The 19,942-nt window shown below is 39.1% G+C and overlaps 1 protein-coding gene across 6 annotated transcripts in view; it reads right to left on the bottom strand.

Annotated features, from left to right (window-relative positions):
• Positions 1-19,942, bottom strand: part of GRM5 (glutamate metabotropic receptor 5) — a 399,229-nt gene that overhangs the window by 49,675 nt on the left and 329,612 nt on the right. For all 6 annotated transcript variants that reach the window (XM_084894637.1, XM_084894640.1, XM_084894641.1 and 3 more), the window contains exon 8: positions 6,676-7,615. In XM_084894637.1, coding sequence (XP_084750763.1) covers positions 6,676-7,615 — 940 coding nt within the window. The remainder of the gene's footprint in view (positions 1-6,675; positions 7,616-19,942) is intronic.

Below are 19,942 nucleotides of genomic sequence, written 5' to 3'. Positions count from 1 at the left end.
AAAAAAAGAAAGTACAGTGCGACACTGATCTCAGGGCAGTTTTCAGGGAAACTCCTGCGGGGGTGTCGCACTCCACACCCATTGAATCCCAGTTTTTCTCAGTTCAGGCCACAGTGCATTAAGAGCTGGAATGGGGAACCTGCATGGGCTTTGAAGCCAGCTACCTTTCCTACCTATTCTCTGTATGGGCTCGAACAAATAAATTAGTTCCACTTGCCCCAGTTTCCTCATATGTAAAATGAGGGATGTTTGCATATTAACAGAGTTAATACACATAAGGGGCTTAGAGCAGTGCCTGGCCCTGTAGCAAGTGCTCATAAATATAATTATTTACACTCGTCAGCCCTTGACTGTTCACTGGCAAATGCTAGTGTAGCTCTAATGTCATTATTTATCCATCCATTCAGTCACTTAGCCACATTTCCGAGTGTTCACAGTGCCTGGCATTGGGCTGGATGCCAGTGTCACAGAAAATGAATAAGACGTGGTCTCTGTGCTTCCTAAATTCATAGTACATGCACCTGTGTGTTAGGGAGCCTTACAAGAAAACAGGTGATTATAACACAGGGGGATAAGGGCTCATTTTGTTCATAAGGAGGGGGACCTGATGTAGTCTGAGAAGGTCAGAACAGGCTTCCCAGGAGAAGTGAAATGAAAAGTGATTATGAGTTGGCCATGTGAGACTTGAGGGTGGATAGAGCAGGTGTATATTATACCTCCATCAATGCCTCAATAGAGGCCTGAACACAAGAAAATTGCGATGGGTCAGTATGGAAAGTCAGACAGGAAGTGACTTGATGCCAGGCTGGCCAGGGGACAAGGAGTCATACCACCAGGGGCCTTTGCTGCCAGGCAGAGGAAGCTTGGCTCGGTCCTCTCTTAGCCAGTGGAAACCCCGAAGACCTCTAAGCAGGGATTTAAATGTTTAAACAGATTCTCTTGTTTAAATTGGTTCCTTTGGAAGAATTTTCTAATTCCCAACATGTAGAATGTACTGCTTTTCCCTTGGCCCCTTTGTTCCCCTATAGACTCCTATCAAATAGCTGTTCTACTTTATTGAGCTTATCTGTTTCCTCAAAGATTATTTTTTAGTTATATCTCCATTCCCATAATATAAAACAGTGCTTCACACAGAGCAGGCATTCAATGGAAACTGCATTGGGAAAAAAAGTTTGGTTTTAGAAAAAAATGCATTTCTTCTTATATTTGAAGAACAAAGCATTGTCATATGAAATGTGGACCCAAAAGTCAACAAAGTGAGTGGTCTTCTCACTGTGATGATGGTGGGATCCCTAAGAGATGTTGCCAATCAGATTCATAATCTACCACTGAACACTGCAATATGTCAGGCACTGTGCTAGGCACCATGGGAGATCTGAGTTATAGTTGTGAAAATATTGTGCACATACCCCAAACAACCTCCAGACCCTCAGGGCTTAGCACAGTTCCTGGCAATGCTGAGTTCTCAGTGAGTGTCTGTGAGTAAATAATAGATGAAGAAGATGCGAGGCATGTGTGCTAAATGTACGATATACATAATACATGTTCTAGATGTCTAGGAGTCTAGATGAGGGCAAGTCTGTGAGACGGCCTGATCTGACAGGGTTTAGGCACATGGGCCTTGGAAACAGAAAGGATCTGAAGAGACAGTAGGAAGAGGCAGAAGGCTCCAAAGAGGGAGAAATGGCAGGAACATCACTTCACACAGACTAATAACCCCCTAATGAGATCTAAGCAATTGGAAATCATCAAAGCTCTGATCAGAGTTGGGTTATGTTGGAATTCACACAAGAGAAACAATTTTTCAGGAAAATTATAATCTGGGCTATGGATATGAAAGGACTAGCAGTTGCTTGAGCAGACAGCCTAAGTGGGCCCTCGTGACAATGTTAATTAAAGCAAAGTTAATTAGTTAATTAAAACAAAAGTGGCAAATGGCAGTTTCTAAAATTAAGGTGGAGGCAACACTAATGTTTCTGCCACCGGAATTCCTAGGGGAGGGTTTTACCTTCTGAGAAATTTTCTGATGCAGAATTATATGCCTCTGTTATTATTTAGCTATGAAAGGCCCACTAAGGACCTCAGCCCCACAACCCTGGAAACTCTGAATTTTGTAGAGCAGAATTTCTGACTCATCAAATTCAGTGTTTTCTTTAGGTCAGAGCAGGTTTTGTGTTTGTTTGTCAATCTGCAGCCGAAGTGAAGGCCTTAAGTAGAAACTTGGCATTAGCTGCGTGACAAGGATTTGATGCCGCACCACATGTGCTGGAAATTAGTGCCTAGAACCAAACTGTTAATCACAGGGACCTCTATACATTGATGGCATAAATGGTTTGTTTCTATATTAAAAAAATCTCTCCTGACTCACTGCCTTTTAAATAAAAATCTCCCATTGCTATTTCAGCGAATTGAATGACTGACTCTGGCTATTTTTCTTTTGTCTGTTCTTGGGTGAACCTAGTTAACTTCCCCGTAAACTGCTAGATCTGCTGGAATTAGTTCTATTCTTCCCTGAGGTGTTCAGAAAACAGAAGTGATCTCCATGACCGGAGGTAGAAATTGGCTCTTTCTGCTAGCCTTCTCAGTGCAGATTGGATTTATAAGTCAGGCCTCAGGAACAGGTCTACTATTTTTTTTCAGCTCTGATGATTTTTTTTTTTCAAGTGAGTCTCCATTTTAGTATCAATTCTCTGGAATGTTAATAGAGTTACTTGAAAAAAAAAATAGTCCTGTGTTCCAAAGCTAGGGAAAAGAATGGGTAAAAAAATTTAATAGATGATTGATTAGTTTCCACACTTCAAGACTTCTCAGTGTTTATTTCTAATAAAAAGGTAGATTAGTCAGAGTTTTTATTTTTTTTAATTTGTTTAACCAAATAAGGTTTTGTTTTGTTTTGTTTGTTTGTTTGTTTGTTTTTGTTTGTTTGTTTTTATGGAGGAGTTTGTGAGAATAGCTTTCCGGAGAATACATTCTGGGAAATGTTCAGCTCAAATACCAAAAAGCTGAGGCCTGATATAAAAAGAGCTGCATAACTGACTAGTCTATGGGTAAGTCTGCTAACCATGCTGGACCTCCCTCCAACTCCTCATCTGAAAAATGGGAATGATTATTGCTTCTATTTTCAATATTTTGTGACCACGAGACAATTCTATTACTACCACCACTATTACTATTACGTACTGCCACTTCCCATGGTAGACACTGTTTACTGGTTTATCCAATAGCACTTAACACTATTCCCTTTTCCCTTTCAGTTTCCATTATAGATGATATAAAAGCTAAAAGCACAACTTTCTTATATTCATGCAGCTAGGGATAGCTATATAAGATGATTTTGTCCATGAAACATAAAGGCAATTTTTATGGGACTCTAAGAAGGCTTTTTCCCCCTAACAAAAGGATGCAATGCATTGAGCCATGACAACCAACATGCAACCTTTAAAAGAAGGTGAATAGAATAGGAGAGATGTTAGCCCTGGAATCAGTGAGCCTCGGAGGAATACTAGGAACAGTTTACCTGCATATTTCTTGTGGTATGAGGAAAATTAAACCAAAGAAATCACATAGGCCTCTGAAAATCTGGCTTAATCTTTCCTGAAACTGAATATATTTCTAAAAGGGTTATCTGCCATTTATTGAGTACTTTCTATGTGCTGATACTAAGAATTTAACACATGTCGCTTCATTTACTCCTCACAACAGGAGTACTTATCTACCATTTTATAGTGGGATAAATGAACTGAAGTACTTCGTTCAAATTTACATAGTACCCTGGGTCCCAATAAGTTGGCACACTGACATAGTGCAGAATTCAAACAAGAGGAGCACAAGTAATGGGGGTAATTTAGAATAAAATGTGAAAATATTAGAAGTACCCAAGTTCACTAGTTTGCCATTATTTAAGCTCCAATGTGAGAGGCAATGCAATTCACATTGGCCTTTATAAAACCATAAACTAAACAGGGAGGTAAATTCATTCATAACCAGTCATATTCCACAATGTGATAATTATCATGCTAGTGTTATGAACATCTGAGTTTGCATCACAAAGAAGAAATACTTAATTTGAGAGCTCATGTGAGGCACAGAGGAAGGAATTTTAGTTTGGATCTAATTTATCTCTTAGGCTTGTAACTTAAAAGGGGGAGCAGGTACGGCATCCACTTTACAAATAGGAACCCATTTAGTCTCACAACTTCTGGATGAAGTATGTATTTCCTCATCCCCATTTATCAGAGGAAGAGACTGAGGCACAGAGAAGTTAAGTGATTGGCCTACAGTTATGTCACACAGCTAGCAAGTGATGCTGCCAGGATTCAATCCCAGTGCTGTCTAGTTTGCATCCTGCTACCTTTAGTGGAGTATCGACTGTGTGCTTGGATTTTACTCACATTATTCCTTTCTCTCTTTACAATTTTAGAAGTAGGTGATATGATCTGAATTTGGAGGATGAAAAGATTAAGTCTCAACTCAAACTCAGGAGAACCTGGCTGTAAAGCCAGTGCTCTTCACCACTGCTCCATGCTGTCTCTCTAAGGAGCCCGCCCTAGAGAGTTTTGGGGGTACTTAGGCACAGACTCACATTTTCCCCCCCTGTAGCAAACTGTTTTCTCTATCAGGACACCAGAGAGACTTATTACAGAAAGAGTTTAATGAAAGGCTGATAAATTAAGTTTGACAAAATAATTTTTTTTAGATAAAATAAAAGGCTGATCTTGCAAAAATTTCTGAAAATGAATATTTTAGAGAGAAGTCAGGAAGGCAGATGGAAAATATGCCAGCAGATTTGAGATATGGAAGGCCTTCTGTGTACAGAACATGACATATCCAGGATTTATTGAAGAAATAGAAGACATAGTTATCCCTGAGGTTTACAATTTAGTTGATACCTTGCACAAGTTGCGTGGAAATACACAAGAGGCATACAGGAATTAGAAAAGAACTGAAAGTAGCAAGGATGCATATTAATAATGCAAATGAATTGGGCCATGTGGATAACTCTAAGTGTCTTGTGAGTCCTTTTCCATCCCCAGCAGACACAGAATCTTTACCATTACCACAACTCAGGCTTTGAGGGATTAGAGTTTATAGAAAATAGAACTTTTTATGTAGGCTAAAATGATAGTTAAAAAAATTGTTGAAGCAATACTATACAGCCATTTATCTTGCATTTATTTATCTAGATTTTAGAAAACTTGTCAAATCTCTGTAGAGTTAGCAGATGATATCCTGTGTAGCTCTTTTGTACATCAAAAGGATGCATGTATCCTTACCACTTTCAATTCTTTTCTAATTCCTGTATGCCTCCCATATCTTTCCATGCACTGGTGCAAGGTAGTCAACTAAAATTGTAAACCTTAGGGATAACTATGTCTTTTATTTCTTCAATAAATCCTGCAGATGTCATGTTCTATACACAGAAGGCCTTCCATATCTCAAACCTACTGGCATGTTTTCCATCTGCCTTCCTTCTCACTTTCCTTCCCCTTTTATTTTATTTTCCCGTCAAATTATGTACTTCTTAAAGAGAGGAGGAGATCCTTATTCCCAACCAAATAGTCTTTTTAACACCTTCACACTTTCACTGATAAGGTGTTCTCATTGCCTTTTGAATTACCTTAGGGGACATTTATCATATAAGGTAGTCCCTCAAAATGAAACCATTGACTGTTGACAACAGATTCTTTTCAGATGGCAACTGCCCAGTAGCAAAACCTGTGGTACTGAACTTGGTGGGGTAGATGGGATGGGACTGTGAGCCACAGAGAAAGGGGGAGACTGGATGGCTGTTTAGAAAGATTACATTCAAAGCTACTTTATTCTCTTGTCTCTTTCATTTACTTAGGCATTTCTCAAAGAGTTCAAGTTTTCCATTAAGAACTAGAATATACATTCTTATATTCTCATGCCTCTATGCACTGGGCATGTGCAAGTGCAGTCGGATGTGTGAGGCTCTCGGTATTCTGTTCTCAGCATCATCTTATTTGTTAATATTTTTCCGTAATCTTTTCTGGTGAACTACAATAGAATTTTGTGCACCATGCATCTCTGTCCCCTCAGGGCCTGGAGGGCCTTGTCCTGGCTCAATGACTTAACTGTGCTCTCTCTGCCCTCTTTTTTTTCTTTTTTTTTTAAATATATATTTTTATTGATTTTTTTTTTTTTTTTTTTTTTTTTTTTTTTTTTTTTTTTTTTTTTTTTTTTACAGAGAAGAAAAGAGAGAGGGATAGAGAGTTAGAAACATCGATGAGAGAGAATCATCGACCAGCTGCCTCTTGCATACACCCCACTGGGGATGTGCCTGCAACCAAGGTACATGCCCTTGACCGGAATTGAACCTGGGACCTTTCAGTCCGTAGGCTGACGCTCTGTCCACTGAGCCAAAGTGGTTTCAGCTTTCTCCACCCTCTTGACCTCATCTCCTTTTGCGGTAACTCTTTGCTTTATCAGGGGCCTCCACTTCGATGTTTCTGGCTTGGCCTGAGTCCCTGGGTCCATATCCAATTAAACCCCACAAGAACGACTCAGCAAACCTGTCCACAGCCCCTTTCCCAACCCCCCTGCTCCCTAATACCTTCATTTACTCAAGCATTTTCCATTGAAAAGACCCAGGGAAGGCAATGCCCCTGCTTCAGAGAGAGCAGCCCGTGCCCACCAGGTCCCCACAGCGTTTACCTTAGTGTTTCCCCCGAGGAGCCTCTCCTCTTCCACAGGTTGACGAGGCTGCTGGACCTGCTGGCGGCGGAGGAGGACTTGCCATCCCCCACGTGCATGCGCACCACGGTGGATGTGGTGAAGGCGCTGCGCACGTTCCTCTCGGGCTTGGCCAGGATGATGTACACCTTGGGCACGAACATGCAGCCGAGTGCCACGGTGGCGCTGAGGCTGACGGAGAAGCACATGGTGATGATCTTGTAGTTGCTGCCGAAGTAGATGGGCACGAAGGCCAGCCAGATGATGCAGGTGGTGTACATGGTGAAGGCGATGTACTTGGCCTCGTTGAAGTTCGCTGGGACGTTTCTGGTCTTGAAAGCGTAGAAGGTGCAGCTCAAGATCAGCAGCCCGTTGTACCCGAGGGGAGTGACGACCCCGAGGTTGGTGGTGTTGCAAATCAGGTAGACCTCCCGGATGCTCGGGTAGTCGTGCATGATGTCGGGGGGCTCCATTATGAAGAGGGCGACGATGATGCCCAGCTGGATGAGGATGAGAATGAAAGCGATCACCAGCTGGGCGCAGGCACTCATGAACCGGGGCTTCTTGGTGCAGATCTTCTTCTTGCTGCCAGCCAAGATCCTGGCAATGCGGTTGGTCTTGGTGACCAGGGCGGAGTAGCTCATGGCCGGAGAGAGCCCGATGCCGATTCTCTGAAGGTAGCAGTAAATCTGCTTGGGCTTGGCGATGAGGCAGAAGGTGCATAAGTAGCCCAGGCAGATGCCGGCGAGGATGATGTAGCAGAGCTCCCTGCTGGAGGATTTGACCACCGGGGTGTCACGGTAAATGATGAAGACCGCGGTGACAAACAGTGTGGCCAGCAGGCCGAGGCAGGCAAACACCACAGCTGCGATGGGCTCGGGGTCACCCCAGCGAAGGTACTGTACTGGGATCAACTCACAACCTGCAGAGACACAGACAGATATTGAAACAGAAGGAGGAAACGTTTACTTGGGCCAGCTGTGACTAAGTTACAAGCCGCTGCTGATGAGCCTTTCACTTGGTCTTTAATCTACCATGCCAATCTCAGAATCCCATACTACTCATTTCTTCATAGATTCATGCCTAAAATATTTATCTTCAGCCCTAACTGGTTTGGCTCAGTGGAAAGAGAGTCAGCCTGTGGACTGAAGGGTCCTAGGTTCAATTCCGGTCAAGGGCATGTACCTTGGTTGTGGGCCCATCCCCAGTAGGGGGTGTGCAATAGGCAGCTGATGGATGTTCCTCTCTCATCCATGTTTCTAACTCTCTATCCCTCTCCCTTCCTCTCTGTAAAAATCAATAAAATATAAAAAAATATTTATCTTCATATTATTAATACATATTTTGTGCTGTTCTAGGATATGAAAACAAAATGATGAAGAACATGAACATGTTTCCTGCCTTCATAAAAAATAATCAGGGGATGGGTGGGTGATTCCAAAGAATTCCAACTGTAATAAGGGCCCTGAAGAAGTATAGTATGAATCTTGACCCAGTCTGTGGGAGCAATGATGTCTTTCCTCAGCAGGAATTAGCAGATGAAAGTATTGGTTTGGCTGAGTTTGGGAATTCAGTAGGTTTGGCAAACAGGTTGCTTGTAAAGAAAGAGCCAGGAGGCATTCGAAGCAAGAGTGTGATGATGGGCCTAAGATAAGGCTGGGAGGTGGATGGGAAGGAATCTTACCAGGCAGAGTCCTAGATCAATGGGAAGTCATTGGAGGGATATACATAGAGTAGAGGAAATGATGCAGTCAGATTTCTGTATGTTTTAAACATCCCTTCGGTTGCTGTGTGAATTTTGGATAAGATAAAGGTGTGGGTAGATTTGAGAGTTATTTGAAGCAATATAGGGTATTTAAATTGATGTGGGGATATATGAGAGAAAAGTCATCAAGGATGACCAACATTGGATCAATCTATGCTGTCCTTGAATCCACTGTATATAACAATCAGGATTTTCAGAGAATCATATGATTTCAATGCTATAGAAGACAATATATTTTTTAAAAAAGGAGCAAGTAGTAGAGGAAAACTGATTCCCAAGGCAAACAGTGGTCTCTATGACATGTGCCAACACTCCCCAGATTATTCTCCACTCCTAGCTTGCAGGGTTTGCTTGTTTGTTTGTTTTTAATGTCACTGTTTTACACAACAGAAAAAGTGACAAAATTTGGTATCATTTGGGTTACATGCCTTCTTTTAAAATTTCTTTGGGACAGTAGCTCTTGAACTTGACTGGACAATAGGATCACCAGGAGATACTGTTTTGAAACATTGTGGCCTGAGTCTCACTGACATTGTTTCTGATTTAGTTGGCCTGGGCATCAGAACTTTTTAAAGGCACTTTAAGTGCTTCTAAATTTGCAGCTGAAGTTGAGAACCAGTGATCTAGAAATTAGATTTTAAAAATAAAATTGAGATAGCTTTATTGTGAGTAGGAAAGGAGTTAAGTACCCTGGAGCATTAGATATTTGAGGAATGTGGCAGAGATTACTAATTGCTTGCCAATATATTTTCTCCCCTTTATCCTCAGCAACAGACCAATTTCCTTGGGTGTGATAAAAGATGCAGCTAAAGCTGTATTTTCCAACAGCCTTTGCAGTCAGGTTTTCCATGTGACTCGGTTTTAGCCAATAAGATGTAAGGCAGAAAACTCTTTTAAAGGAAATGACTCATCTTGGTGAGACCTTTTCTGTCCTTCCCTGCTTTTCCCTTTTGCTGCCTGGAATACAAACATGTTGGCTAGAGCTCCAGGAGTTTTGGAATGTAAGGTAACTTTAAGGACAGAAAACATGTTCTGGGTCGTGGAAAAGAAATTAGAGAAAGAATGCCCGAGTTCCTATTAACGACAGAACCACTGGCGAACTCTGGACTATATAGTTACATTTGCCTTGCTTAAACTACTGTTTGTTTGTTTTTCTTTTCCCTAATATATACAGCCAAACCAAATCCTAATTGATATAGATGTAAGGTTTTTCTTTTCTTTTTTTTTTAAAATATATTTTATTGATTTTTTACAGAGAGGAAGGGAGAGAGATAGAGAGCTAGAAACGTCGATGAGAGAGAAACATCGACCAGCTGCCTCTTGCACACCCCCTACCGGGGATGTGCCCGCAACCAAGGTACATGCCCTTGACCGGAATCGAACCCGGGACCCTTCAATCTGCAGACCGACGCTCTACCACTGAGGCAAATCGGTTTCAGCGTAAGGTTTTTCTATTAACTATCATATTTCATGATCAAGGGTGTTTCAGTAACGTTACAAAAATCAAAGGTTACTGGGAGTTAAAGGAGGTAGCAATAAGTAATGGTAGCAAAGAAGCAATGGGTTTTCCAAAATATTTTTAAGGCAGCTCTGTTATAAAAAGGAAAGGGAACATTTTTCTTTTCATTATTTTTGCCTCACCAGTCTCTTTCTTCAAGATCTCAGGTTTCAGAGTCCCATTAGTGTTATAGTCAAATTCACTATGTTTTTTTAAATTGTCTAAAGTTTTACCTAAGCCTCCTTTCCCCCCAATTGACCCTCTCCCCCATCACTATGGGTTTAATAGAATTTGTGTTAGCTGAGAATACTTAGCTCACTTTACCAGATAGTTTCCATAGGAAAAATGTATCTTTATTTTGAAAATTGTACATTTAATATTGAAACAAAGTGCTTTTAACCTAAAACATGTCTGTGGACAGTCCAAATTAAAATAAGAGAGTTATTTCACATAATGTTGTTAATGATAAGTAAGTATATACATAGTTGCTAATGAATATACCTGTATCCATATTTTTAGGCACCTGTGCTCACCTATGTGTTTATATGTAAGAATTCAACTTCTGATACCTTAGTATAACACAGGTTTATGCTTCATATTTATAAATTTGTTCATTGTAGGAACTATTGTAAATAAAATAGGAATTAGTCATTCTTATTTTTATTCTTTCCTAATAATTTATTTATAACACCGATATGAAAATGAAATTTACTATCTACTGTGGTTAATTCTATAGGGACTAGTTTCCCTTGTTGGTCATGAGCTACTATTGCCCCAGTAATTCACTGATATAGGAAACATTATAAAATACCTGAAGCAGAACTCCTTTTATTAGCTAGAGAGAATCAACTGAAAAAAATCTAAATATTTACTTTAAGGGCTTTGATTTTACTTTCTTCTTTTTTTCCTGCTGTTTTGTTAAATTTTAATTGCTTTTATATAAATGTAATTAACACCCTAATTACTAAATGTTTTGCATATGGTAACATTCACCACTATTTTTAGTTTAAGTCTTCATGTGCAACTAATTAGCATTATTTGTGAAACTAAAGAAAAATCCATTAGATATGTGTGTAGGAAGAAATGTGCATAAAGCATGCTTCTCATGTGATATAATTTTCACAAATGTTCCAGAATGTATACATTCAAATGAATGCTTTTTTTCACTAAATGTGCACTCTGAAGGCTTTATGTTTTGTTTAATGATGCTGCCATTGCACAAAAGACTTTGGTAACTATTTTCTTGGAATAGCAAATTGGATTCTGATTAGAGTGTTATAATCACTGAGTCTTATAATTGGATAAGATCTTAGAGTTTCCAAAACTGGATGTTCATCACACTTATTGTAGAGCCTACAAAGTATAAATTCCAGGGTCTAAACTCAGGAGATTTTGAATCAATACTTTTGGGATGAGATAAAGAAATCTTAGTTTGAATAAGCAAGCTCAATGACTGTATAATTGGTCCTTGTTTGGCAACCCAGCCTTAGAGATTATGAATTTGACTTTTCATCCAGCGTGCATATGTCTTCTATAATAATTCCAGGATGTGATCACCCTAATCCTACCTAAGGCTTTCCTTTATCTCATGGCCAGGACTAGTGGTGGGGGAAGATGGATTAGAAAGGCAGGTCAGGAGGGCAGGTGGAGACTAGAGGCAAATAAACTGGTCAGAAAGGCTATCACAAGAGGAAAGTCAAGAGATGATACGGGGGGGGGAATGAAAAGTCACTTTAGTAAAGAAAACATTTAGCTAATAAATACATTTTAGAACTAGGCTTGAAAGAAATTATAAGGCAGATAGATAGAATCAGGAGAGAGGTTTCTAACCAAGTTGGTTGCAATGCTATTAACTAAAATAAAGACTGTAGGAAGTAAAGGGTAACATGTTATGGGAATGGTGTCTAGTTTCAGTTTAAAAATGCTTGAAGTATCTATGACCTACTGAGAAGATGGAGATAGAGGTTTAGAAGAGATATCAGGTGGAAGTTATAGCTTTAATATATATATATATATATATATATATATATATATATATATATATATATATATATATATATATTATTGATATTTTACAGAGAGGAAGGGAGAGGAATAAGAGTTAGAAAGAGATGAAAGAGAAACATCAACCTCAAATGTGCCCACAAATCAAGGTATATGCCCTTGACCGGAATCGAACCTGGGATGCTCTATCCACTGAGCCAAACTGGTGAGGGCAGAAGTTATAGCTCTAAGAATCACCTGTTTACAGGAGGAAGTAAGAGATGTGGAAATGAAAGCAATCAATGAGGAAATTCATAGATGTAGATGAGAGCAGAGCCTAGAGGTCTTATGTGATACCAACCTTAGGGAATGGCAGAGAAGAGGATATGTGAGGGAAGTCATAAGATAGATCAGCTAGAAGAAAGGGAATGTCAGAAGCCAAAGCAAAGTGCTTAATTGGAAGGTCCAGCGTACCTTCCTTTAAAACCAATACAAAGAGCTTTGAGCTTCAGATTTACAGATATCTTTCCTGGTGGTATATCATTCTCTTATATTCCCTCCATGCTCTCCTCCTCCCCCCACAACTCCCCATGCCCACACACTCCTATTAGACCTGTTTTGTACAAGAAGTAATATACTTTCATTGCTATAGTCTTATCATGGAACATGTTCTACAAATCTCAGAATATTGAGGTAATGCTAACCCTAGTATAATGTACATTTACATTTTCATTGATTACTATCCTTATTATGTGCATTGGTCTATATTCACCTGAATGCCCTGGTATTCTACTTAATTCTCTTCTTTATTTTCTGCCATTTAAAGGTTTTCTGGGCATTTTCTTCATTTAATAGTTTTCTGTTTTATCCTTGTTTGATTCTTGGTGCAATAGTAAGTTACTGGGACTACTCTTAGTATGCTGGTAAGTTATACATACAGGAAGGACATGTAGAGTTTTACAAAGAATCTATAGTGTATATATTTTATAGTTTTATCATAAATTTAATCAAGTTAGCATATGCCATCGTATTTAGATTAAAGAATCTTAGATAATGTTGGTGAAGTTCCCTCCTAGCAAACATGTTAGTTTCTCAGAAGATACACATCACATTGGTTCTAGAACTGCCAAAAAGCCATAGGTTCAAAAACTATGCTCTATTTTCTGATCATATCTATTTAAGTAGCTATCAACTTCTCACTTCCACTCCCTTTGATGCTTGATCCATATTCTATGGTTCTCAACTATAATCCATCCTTTCATAGCTTGAAGTGAAATATATATTGAAAATGCAACTATTGTTTATATTTTTTTAAGGGAAAGTGAACTGCCAAAATGGTATTATCTATGCTCATCTTGTGATTCTGCCAATGTGTTTTGATAGATCTCATGGGAAAATGGAGGGGCCCCTGATTTCCTGGACACCCCTAAAATGATATGACCCCTCAACAATGACTTACTTTTTGGGTATTAGTTTTACAGGGTTAACATTACTGTATTAATTAGTCCTAGATTATTGCATTTACAAACCCTATTCCAAGTGTCTGTTCAGGCAGCAAGAATGAGAAATCAAAGATCCTGGGAGAGCTGCCTGATATTCTGCAAGTAAATGAAGGAAGAACTCATTAACAAGCTTTATTATTCCTGGTATATTTTTGAAAATCTCTGAGAATCAGATGTACGTGTCCTCAGCTGCTGGTTAGGCCACTTCCGGTGTACTACACTGGTACAAGAACAATAGTTCTGCCCAGAGTACAAGGTGTTGACTGATGACTAGCAGCATCATGCTTGCTTTCAAATGTGTTCCATCGAGAGACCACTTAATCACCTTTCCTCCTCTCTTTACGACTCTGGCTTTGGGTCTCTAAGGTGTTGGTCTGAGATAGCAAAGGAATGCAGGCTCAGATTTTTTTCTGCATTGTCCATATCCCTGATTTTCTAATACTATCTGTTCACTCAGGCTTAAGCTAAAGGTTTTCATAACACCCATAGTTCAGAAGAATTGGAATTATATGTGAGTGATAGTGAAAGAGAGAGAAGGAGGGAGAGAGGAAAGGGAAGAGAGAGAGAGAGAGAGAGAGAGAGAGAGAGAGAGAGAGAGAGAGAGAGAGAGAGAGAGAGTTTTAGTTAATAAAGTCAGTCCTCTGTCCTCCCTGCTTGACTATAAGCACCCTGATGTAAAAGACTTTGTCTCTTGCTCACAAATGGATCCCCAGTACTGATCATGGTGTCTACTTACCGTATTTTTCGGACCATAAGACGCACATTTTTCCCCCCAGAAGTGGGGGGAAAAAGTCCCTGCGTCTTATGGTCCAAATATAGCCTACACATATACTGTAAAAAAAAAGTTTTTTTTACTTGCCCGGCTCTGTGTGGTCTCTGTGTGCTTGCCCGGCTCTAAAATGGTTCTAAATGCTGCTGTTTACTTTACAGGGTTGATTACATGTGTTTATGACTGTGATGTTGGGTTTTAATGCACATAAAATATTTTAGGACACTATTTGTTTCAGAATCTTTTTTTCTTCATTTCCCTTCTCTAAAAACTGGTGCGTCTTATGGTCCGAAAAATATGGTATATGGTTAACATAGCAATTTACTATATAACCAAAGTATATAATTATCATCTGGCAAATGGATCAAATCATCTTCAACAAAATTTTTTGTTTCTTATAAAAAATTCCAAATTATAGAATTGCTATGCACTGTTATAGACAGAAGGCTAAATTCAGTTCATTACATATAAATTTTAGTCAAATTCTAGTAACTAAGAAAGGACAAAACTAAGTAACACTTACTACCTAGCAGTATGACATGTTTCACATTAGAAATATTCCTGGTATTGATTATGAATTGACAAGTCTTTATGATTGACTGATTAATTTAATTCTGAATAATCCAGTGAATTTGGGATGTGTGGGTAGAGGAAAGAAATGAGGAAGGCAGTAAACAGAAGTCATGTTTTAACAAGTGCCATCTAACTGTAAAGTTCAGATTCACTGTTCCCAGGAAAGCTGTTAATTGCAACATTTTTTAGTTTAGGCCAGAAAAAAACAAAAGCACCCCAAGTCCTCTGCAGAGAAGGCATATGGTAGAGTTGATTGATTTTTACCATTACCTTAGTGTGAAAACATACCTTGATCACTGCCTCAAATAAAAATTTTAGTTTCTATCCAAATATTAGTTAAGCTATATTGGAAATTGCTTCAACTGGAAGCTGCCTTATTCCTGTTGATGCCAACATTTACTTTACTTTTCTTTCTTTTTTTAATTTTAAATTCTTTATTGTTTGAAGTATTACATATGGTATTACAAGTCTCCTTTTTCCCTCATTGAGCTCTCCCCAGCCACTCCCACCTCTCAGCACATGTCCTCACCCCCCTAGTGTCTGTGATCATTGGCTATGCTTATATGCATGCATATAAGTCCTTTGGTTGATCTCTTACCTGCCCCTCACCCTCCCTGCCTTCCCACTGAGGTTTGACAGTCTGTTTGATGCTTCTCTGCCTCTGGATCTATTTTTGCTCATTATTTATGTTGTTCATTATATTATATTCCACAAATGAATGAGATTATGTGATATTTATTTTTCTGACTGGCTTATTTCGCTTAGCATAATGCTCTCCATGTCCATCCATGCTGTTGCGAATGGTAAGAGGTCTTTCTTTTTTATAGCAGTGTAGTATTCTATTGTGTAGCTGTACCACAGTTTTTTTAATCCATTCATCTGCTGATGGGCACTTATACCAGCATTTAAAAAAAGGATCATAAGTACCTACTATATGTCAGATGCTTTCCTAGGTATCTTAGGTAATCTTTATAATAAACAAGTGAAGTAGGAATCATTAACTCTATTTTACAGAGGGGCAATATGAGCTAACATGTTGTGGCTGAGATTAAAATCCTGTGGGATTTTTGCTTGTTTGCTTGATGCTATTATCAGGGAGGCCAAATGGCCAAGTGTCCCTCTGAAAGGGGTCCTGAGGCTACTCAGGAAAGAGAAACATGAGTAATTAAGAGTGTATGCCATGGGCAAGACAGGGTTAATGGTAGTATAAGTATTTGCTATTTGTTACCTTGACCTAAATCCATGCTCCCTTCTGAAATATCAATTCGGTTCAAGCTATTCAGCAAGCTTGTCATCCTGGACTATATGTCCTGATGGTTTCTGGTCAGAAAGTCTGATTGGTCAAGAGTTGGGTTTGTGCCCTGAAATTTTCTAGTGTAGATTAAAAAAAAATGGGCAAATACCCACACCAGAAGAGAATAAGGACTGACTATGGGGTATTCTGAACACTGCTCCAGAGGGGAGTCATCCATTTATCATTGGACCCAGCCCTTCCAGGTTTATTACAGACTAGAGGCCCGATGCACGAAATTCATGCAAGGGCCTTGGCTCCCACCTCTGCGGTGGTTGCCTCTGCCATGGCCCCTGTCTGCTGAGACTTTGTTCAGAAGGAAGGACAGGATGTCTGGTCTAATCAGAATATTACATTTTTATTATTATAGATTGTTTGCTTAGATTCCTTAAATAAAATTCCCTTAGAGAGTTGAACCAACTCAAGAGTTGTATTTTTAAAAAACTATATTTTATTGATTTTCCACAGAGAGGAAGGGAAAGGGATAGAGAGCTAGAAATGTTGATGAGAGAGAAACATCGACCAGCTGCCTCCTGCACACCCCCCACTGGGGATGTGCCCACAACCAATGTACATGCCATTGACCAGAATCAAACCTGGAACCCTTAAGTCCGCAGACCAACGCTCTATCCACTGAGCCAAACCAGTTTCGGCCAGAGAGGTATTTTTGATTTGGTTTTTATTTTTGTTCTTTGTTATTAGTTACATTTTATAAGGGAGTTTGAAACTGTATTCGAAGATTCTTTTAATAATTAAGGCATAAAGAATGATTTACTAGTACTGCAGAGTGCCAGGGGGAAGGATTATCACAGATGCACATTTGTAGGGAACAACTTTGAAAAATATGACTTCTGGTCAAACTGCAGAAGAGGAAAAACACAGCATATGAATCTAAATGAAACAACGTGCTCCATTTTTACCTTGCCCCTATCTTGTACACTAGTTAACTCCTCTTTTGTTTTCATTTTCCAGATTCTCTTCCGGAATGGCTTTCCTGATTCCCTGCGGCTGAATGACACGTTCCTCCCCTGTGGTCACACAGTGCCCTGGGTTTGGGCCTGTGCCTATCACAGTTTTGCACACAATTGTCTTGTTGATGCACACAACAGCACAGCTGTTCTGCTCACAGTGAGTTTGCTTGTCTGGCTCATGTGGTGGACTGTGAACAATCTGAGAGCAGGATTTTTATCTATCGGTGTTTCTTTGCTTTTGCTGTTTTCTGTCCCAAGCACAGAACCCCACACATAGGCTATTAAACGGGCTGAATGAATGATTGATTTCATTAATGAAGAGGATAATAGAGTAAGGGTACATGTACTTCATTTTCAGCATGCACACAGTATTTCCCACAGGTATGAGACTTTCACTTTATTTATTTGCATCTTGATTTTTCTATATGTAAAATGGAATTAAATGCAGAATTCCATCCCTATAATGAGGCCTTCAATTTGAAGAAATCCTTGTAGAAAAATACACACACTCAAGATGAAGCAATTTTTCAGGACTGAGTCTATAAAATGCTTAAAACTTTTTTTTGTATTTTGTTAGAATAAAACATTAAAGTCATCACTTTAAAACCAATAGACTATCAATGAATTTTACCTATATGCTATGAGCTATATTGAGTGTTTTACATTTAATTTCTACTTATTTCTATTAATTAATTGGCTTCCCAGGCTCTTTTTAGAGTCCCTTTCCTCTGGTTTAGTCAGACTCTTAAATTGTTACTGGGGATTGAGCCAGTTACCCAGGCATGTGTCCTAATAGGTTTCTTGACCGATGCTCACCACTGAACTACACTGGCCAGACTCATTCCTTTTTAGTTAAGGGAACTGAGTTAGGGTTGGGCCTGAAGAACATTTCAAGTGAAAGGAACCATATGAGAAGTACAGACATAGACGAGGGGAGAAAAACATGTAAAGGAAATAGCCAGAATGCAAGAATCAGAGGTGTGGAGGAATAATACCTCTACAGCACATGTGTCAAACACAAGGCCCGCGGGCCAAATCCAGCCCGCCAGGCCTTGCAATGTGGCCCGCACCGCGCTGTCATCACTGCACTCCGCTGTCAGTTTATGACATTGTCAGTTTATGACTGTTCAGTAAACCATTCGGCCCGCGATTTAGGCTGGATTTTAGATTTTGGCCCCTTCTCTGATTGAGTTCGACACCTCTACTACAGCATAGTAATATAGTGTCATCAGAGAATTACAACATCTCGGAGAAAGTACTGCTGAGAGTTCAGATGCGAAATCAGTTAAAGCTGTAGGAGGGAAGATAATAATACCTTCCAGCCTACATCTCAAGGATTAGTGTGAGGACCACATAAAATAACATGTGACTGGAACAGGGGCTTAATAATTATGAAGTGATAAAAAGAGGAAAAAGAGAAGTACGCACATAAAACAGTAGTGACTCAACATCTGCTAAAGTGTTTTATTAGATTGTCCTATATTCTTCTGGGAAAAAGCCGGGCCTGTTTTATCTTTCTAGCCTGTTTATATATACACAGCCCCAAGTAAATGGTATTATATTATCTTAAATTGTTTGTAAGTACAAGGCAGCACATATGGTCTCTGAATTTTCACTCAACTTAATGTGACTTTTAAGAGGTGGTGAAATAGGAGACATTTATCTGTTTCATATTACTCATATAATATACCAGCACTTTATGAAAGCACTTTCCAAGCGGGTTAGAGACCAGTGGTAAGCACTGTGCTATAATGTTTTATGTTCTTGGGGGAGAATGTGATTATTTATTTTGGGTAAGCTATATTTATCAAAGACTGAGATCAATGGAACCACAATGTTTTCTCTATCAGAATGGCTTCTGACCACGATGACATTGTTTTTAGCATTACCACAAATTTGTCATTGTGAAGAAGAGCACAGGGTACATTTTTCACTGCTTAGCTTCTGGCAAGAGGAAAGCTGGTTTATGTTCTCTTTGAGGCCTATTTTGAAAAATTCCATCGAGAGAGGGCCTTTTATTATTATTATTTTTTTCCTGGAGCAGATGGTGTTACATTTATTAATATGCCACCTTTTGGCTCATCTGGTGCGATCAACAAATGTATAAGTTAATGAGAACTGAGAAATTGGAGGAGTAAAAAGGCATTTTACAAATTTCCAATAATATATGAGCCCTGGCATTTCCTTTAAAAAAATCATTGTGTTTTCAGCATTAACTGAAACAACTTTCTCAGACTCATTGTTTTTACAGATCGCTGCACAAAATGTTTCATAGGACTTTAGAGGTCTGTTCAGAAAGAATTCAGTGACTCATATTCTTTCCATTTACTTTCACAGTGAGGCTTGAGCCTTACTTTTGCTACTTACTGTGTAAACACAGCACAGGTATTTTACATTTTCAACCTCAGTTTTTTGTAAAATGCAGATAATTCAGATAAGGATTGGCTGGCAGAAAACAAAGTTCCTAATGTAATGAATGATGGATACTCCCTTTGTTTCCTTTCTTCCATTTTGTAATTTATTTCTTCAACAAATATTTATTAAGTGTCTACTGTGTTTGAGGACCTTGATATTCCCGAGTGATAAAACATGCCAAGAAAACAACAAACAAACCCCAAAACAATAAAACAAACCCTCTTCTTTAGCTTATATTCCCACTAGGAGACTGACAATATATTATCAACAAAATAAATTAATACATAAGCAATATAATAGAATAAAAGTTTATATATTAAGTGGAAAAAATGAGAGATAGAAGAGGGCAAGGGGAGCAATTTGTAATATTAAACATGTTGGTCAGGGTAGATGTTTCAGCTGGGACTTGCAGGAGGGAAGGATAGGAGCCCTGTGGTTTCTGGGGTAGAGCATTCCAGGCAGAGAACAGCTGGAGCAATGGT

This window comes from Pipistrellus hanaki, assembly GCF_964339955.1.
Source record: "Pipistrellus hanaki genome assembly, chromosome: 9".
NCBI classification, from domain to species: Eukaryota; Metazoa; Chordata; class Mammalia; order Chiroptera; family Vespertilionidae; genus Pipistrellus; species Pipistrellus hanaki.
The sequence above is the reverse complement of the archived record's forward strand: the minus strand, read 5'-3'. Positions and strand labels throughout refer to the sequence as shown.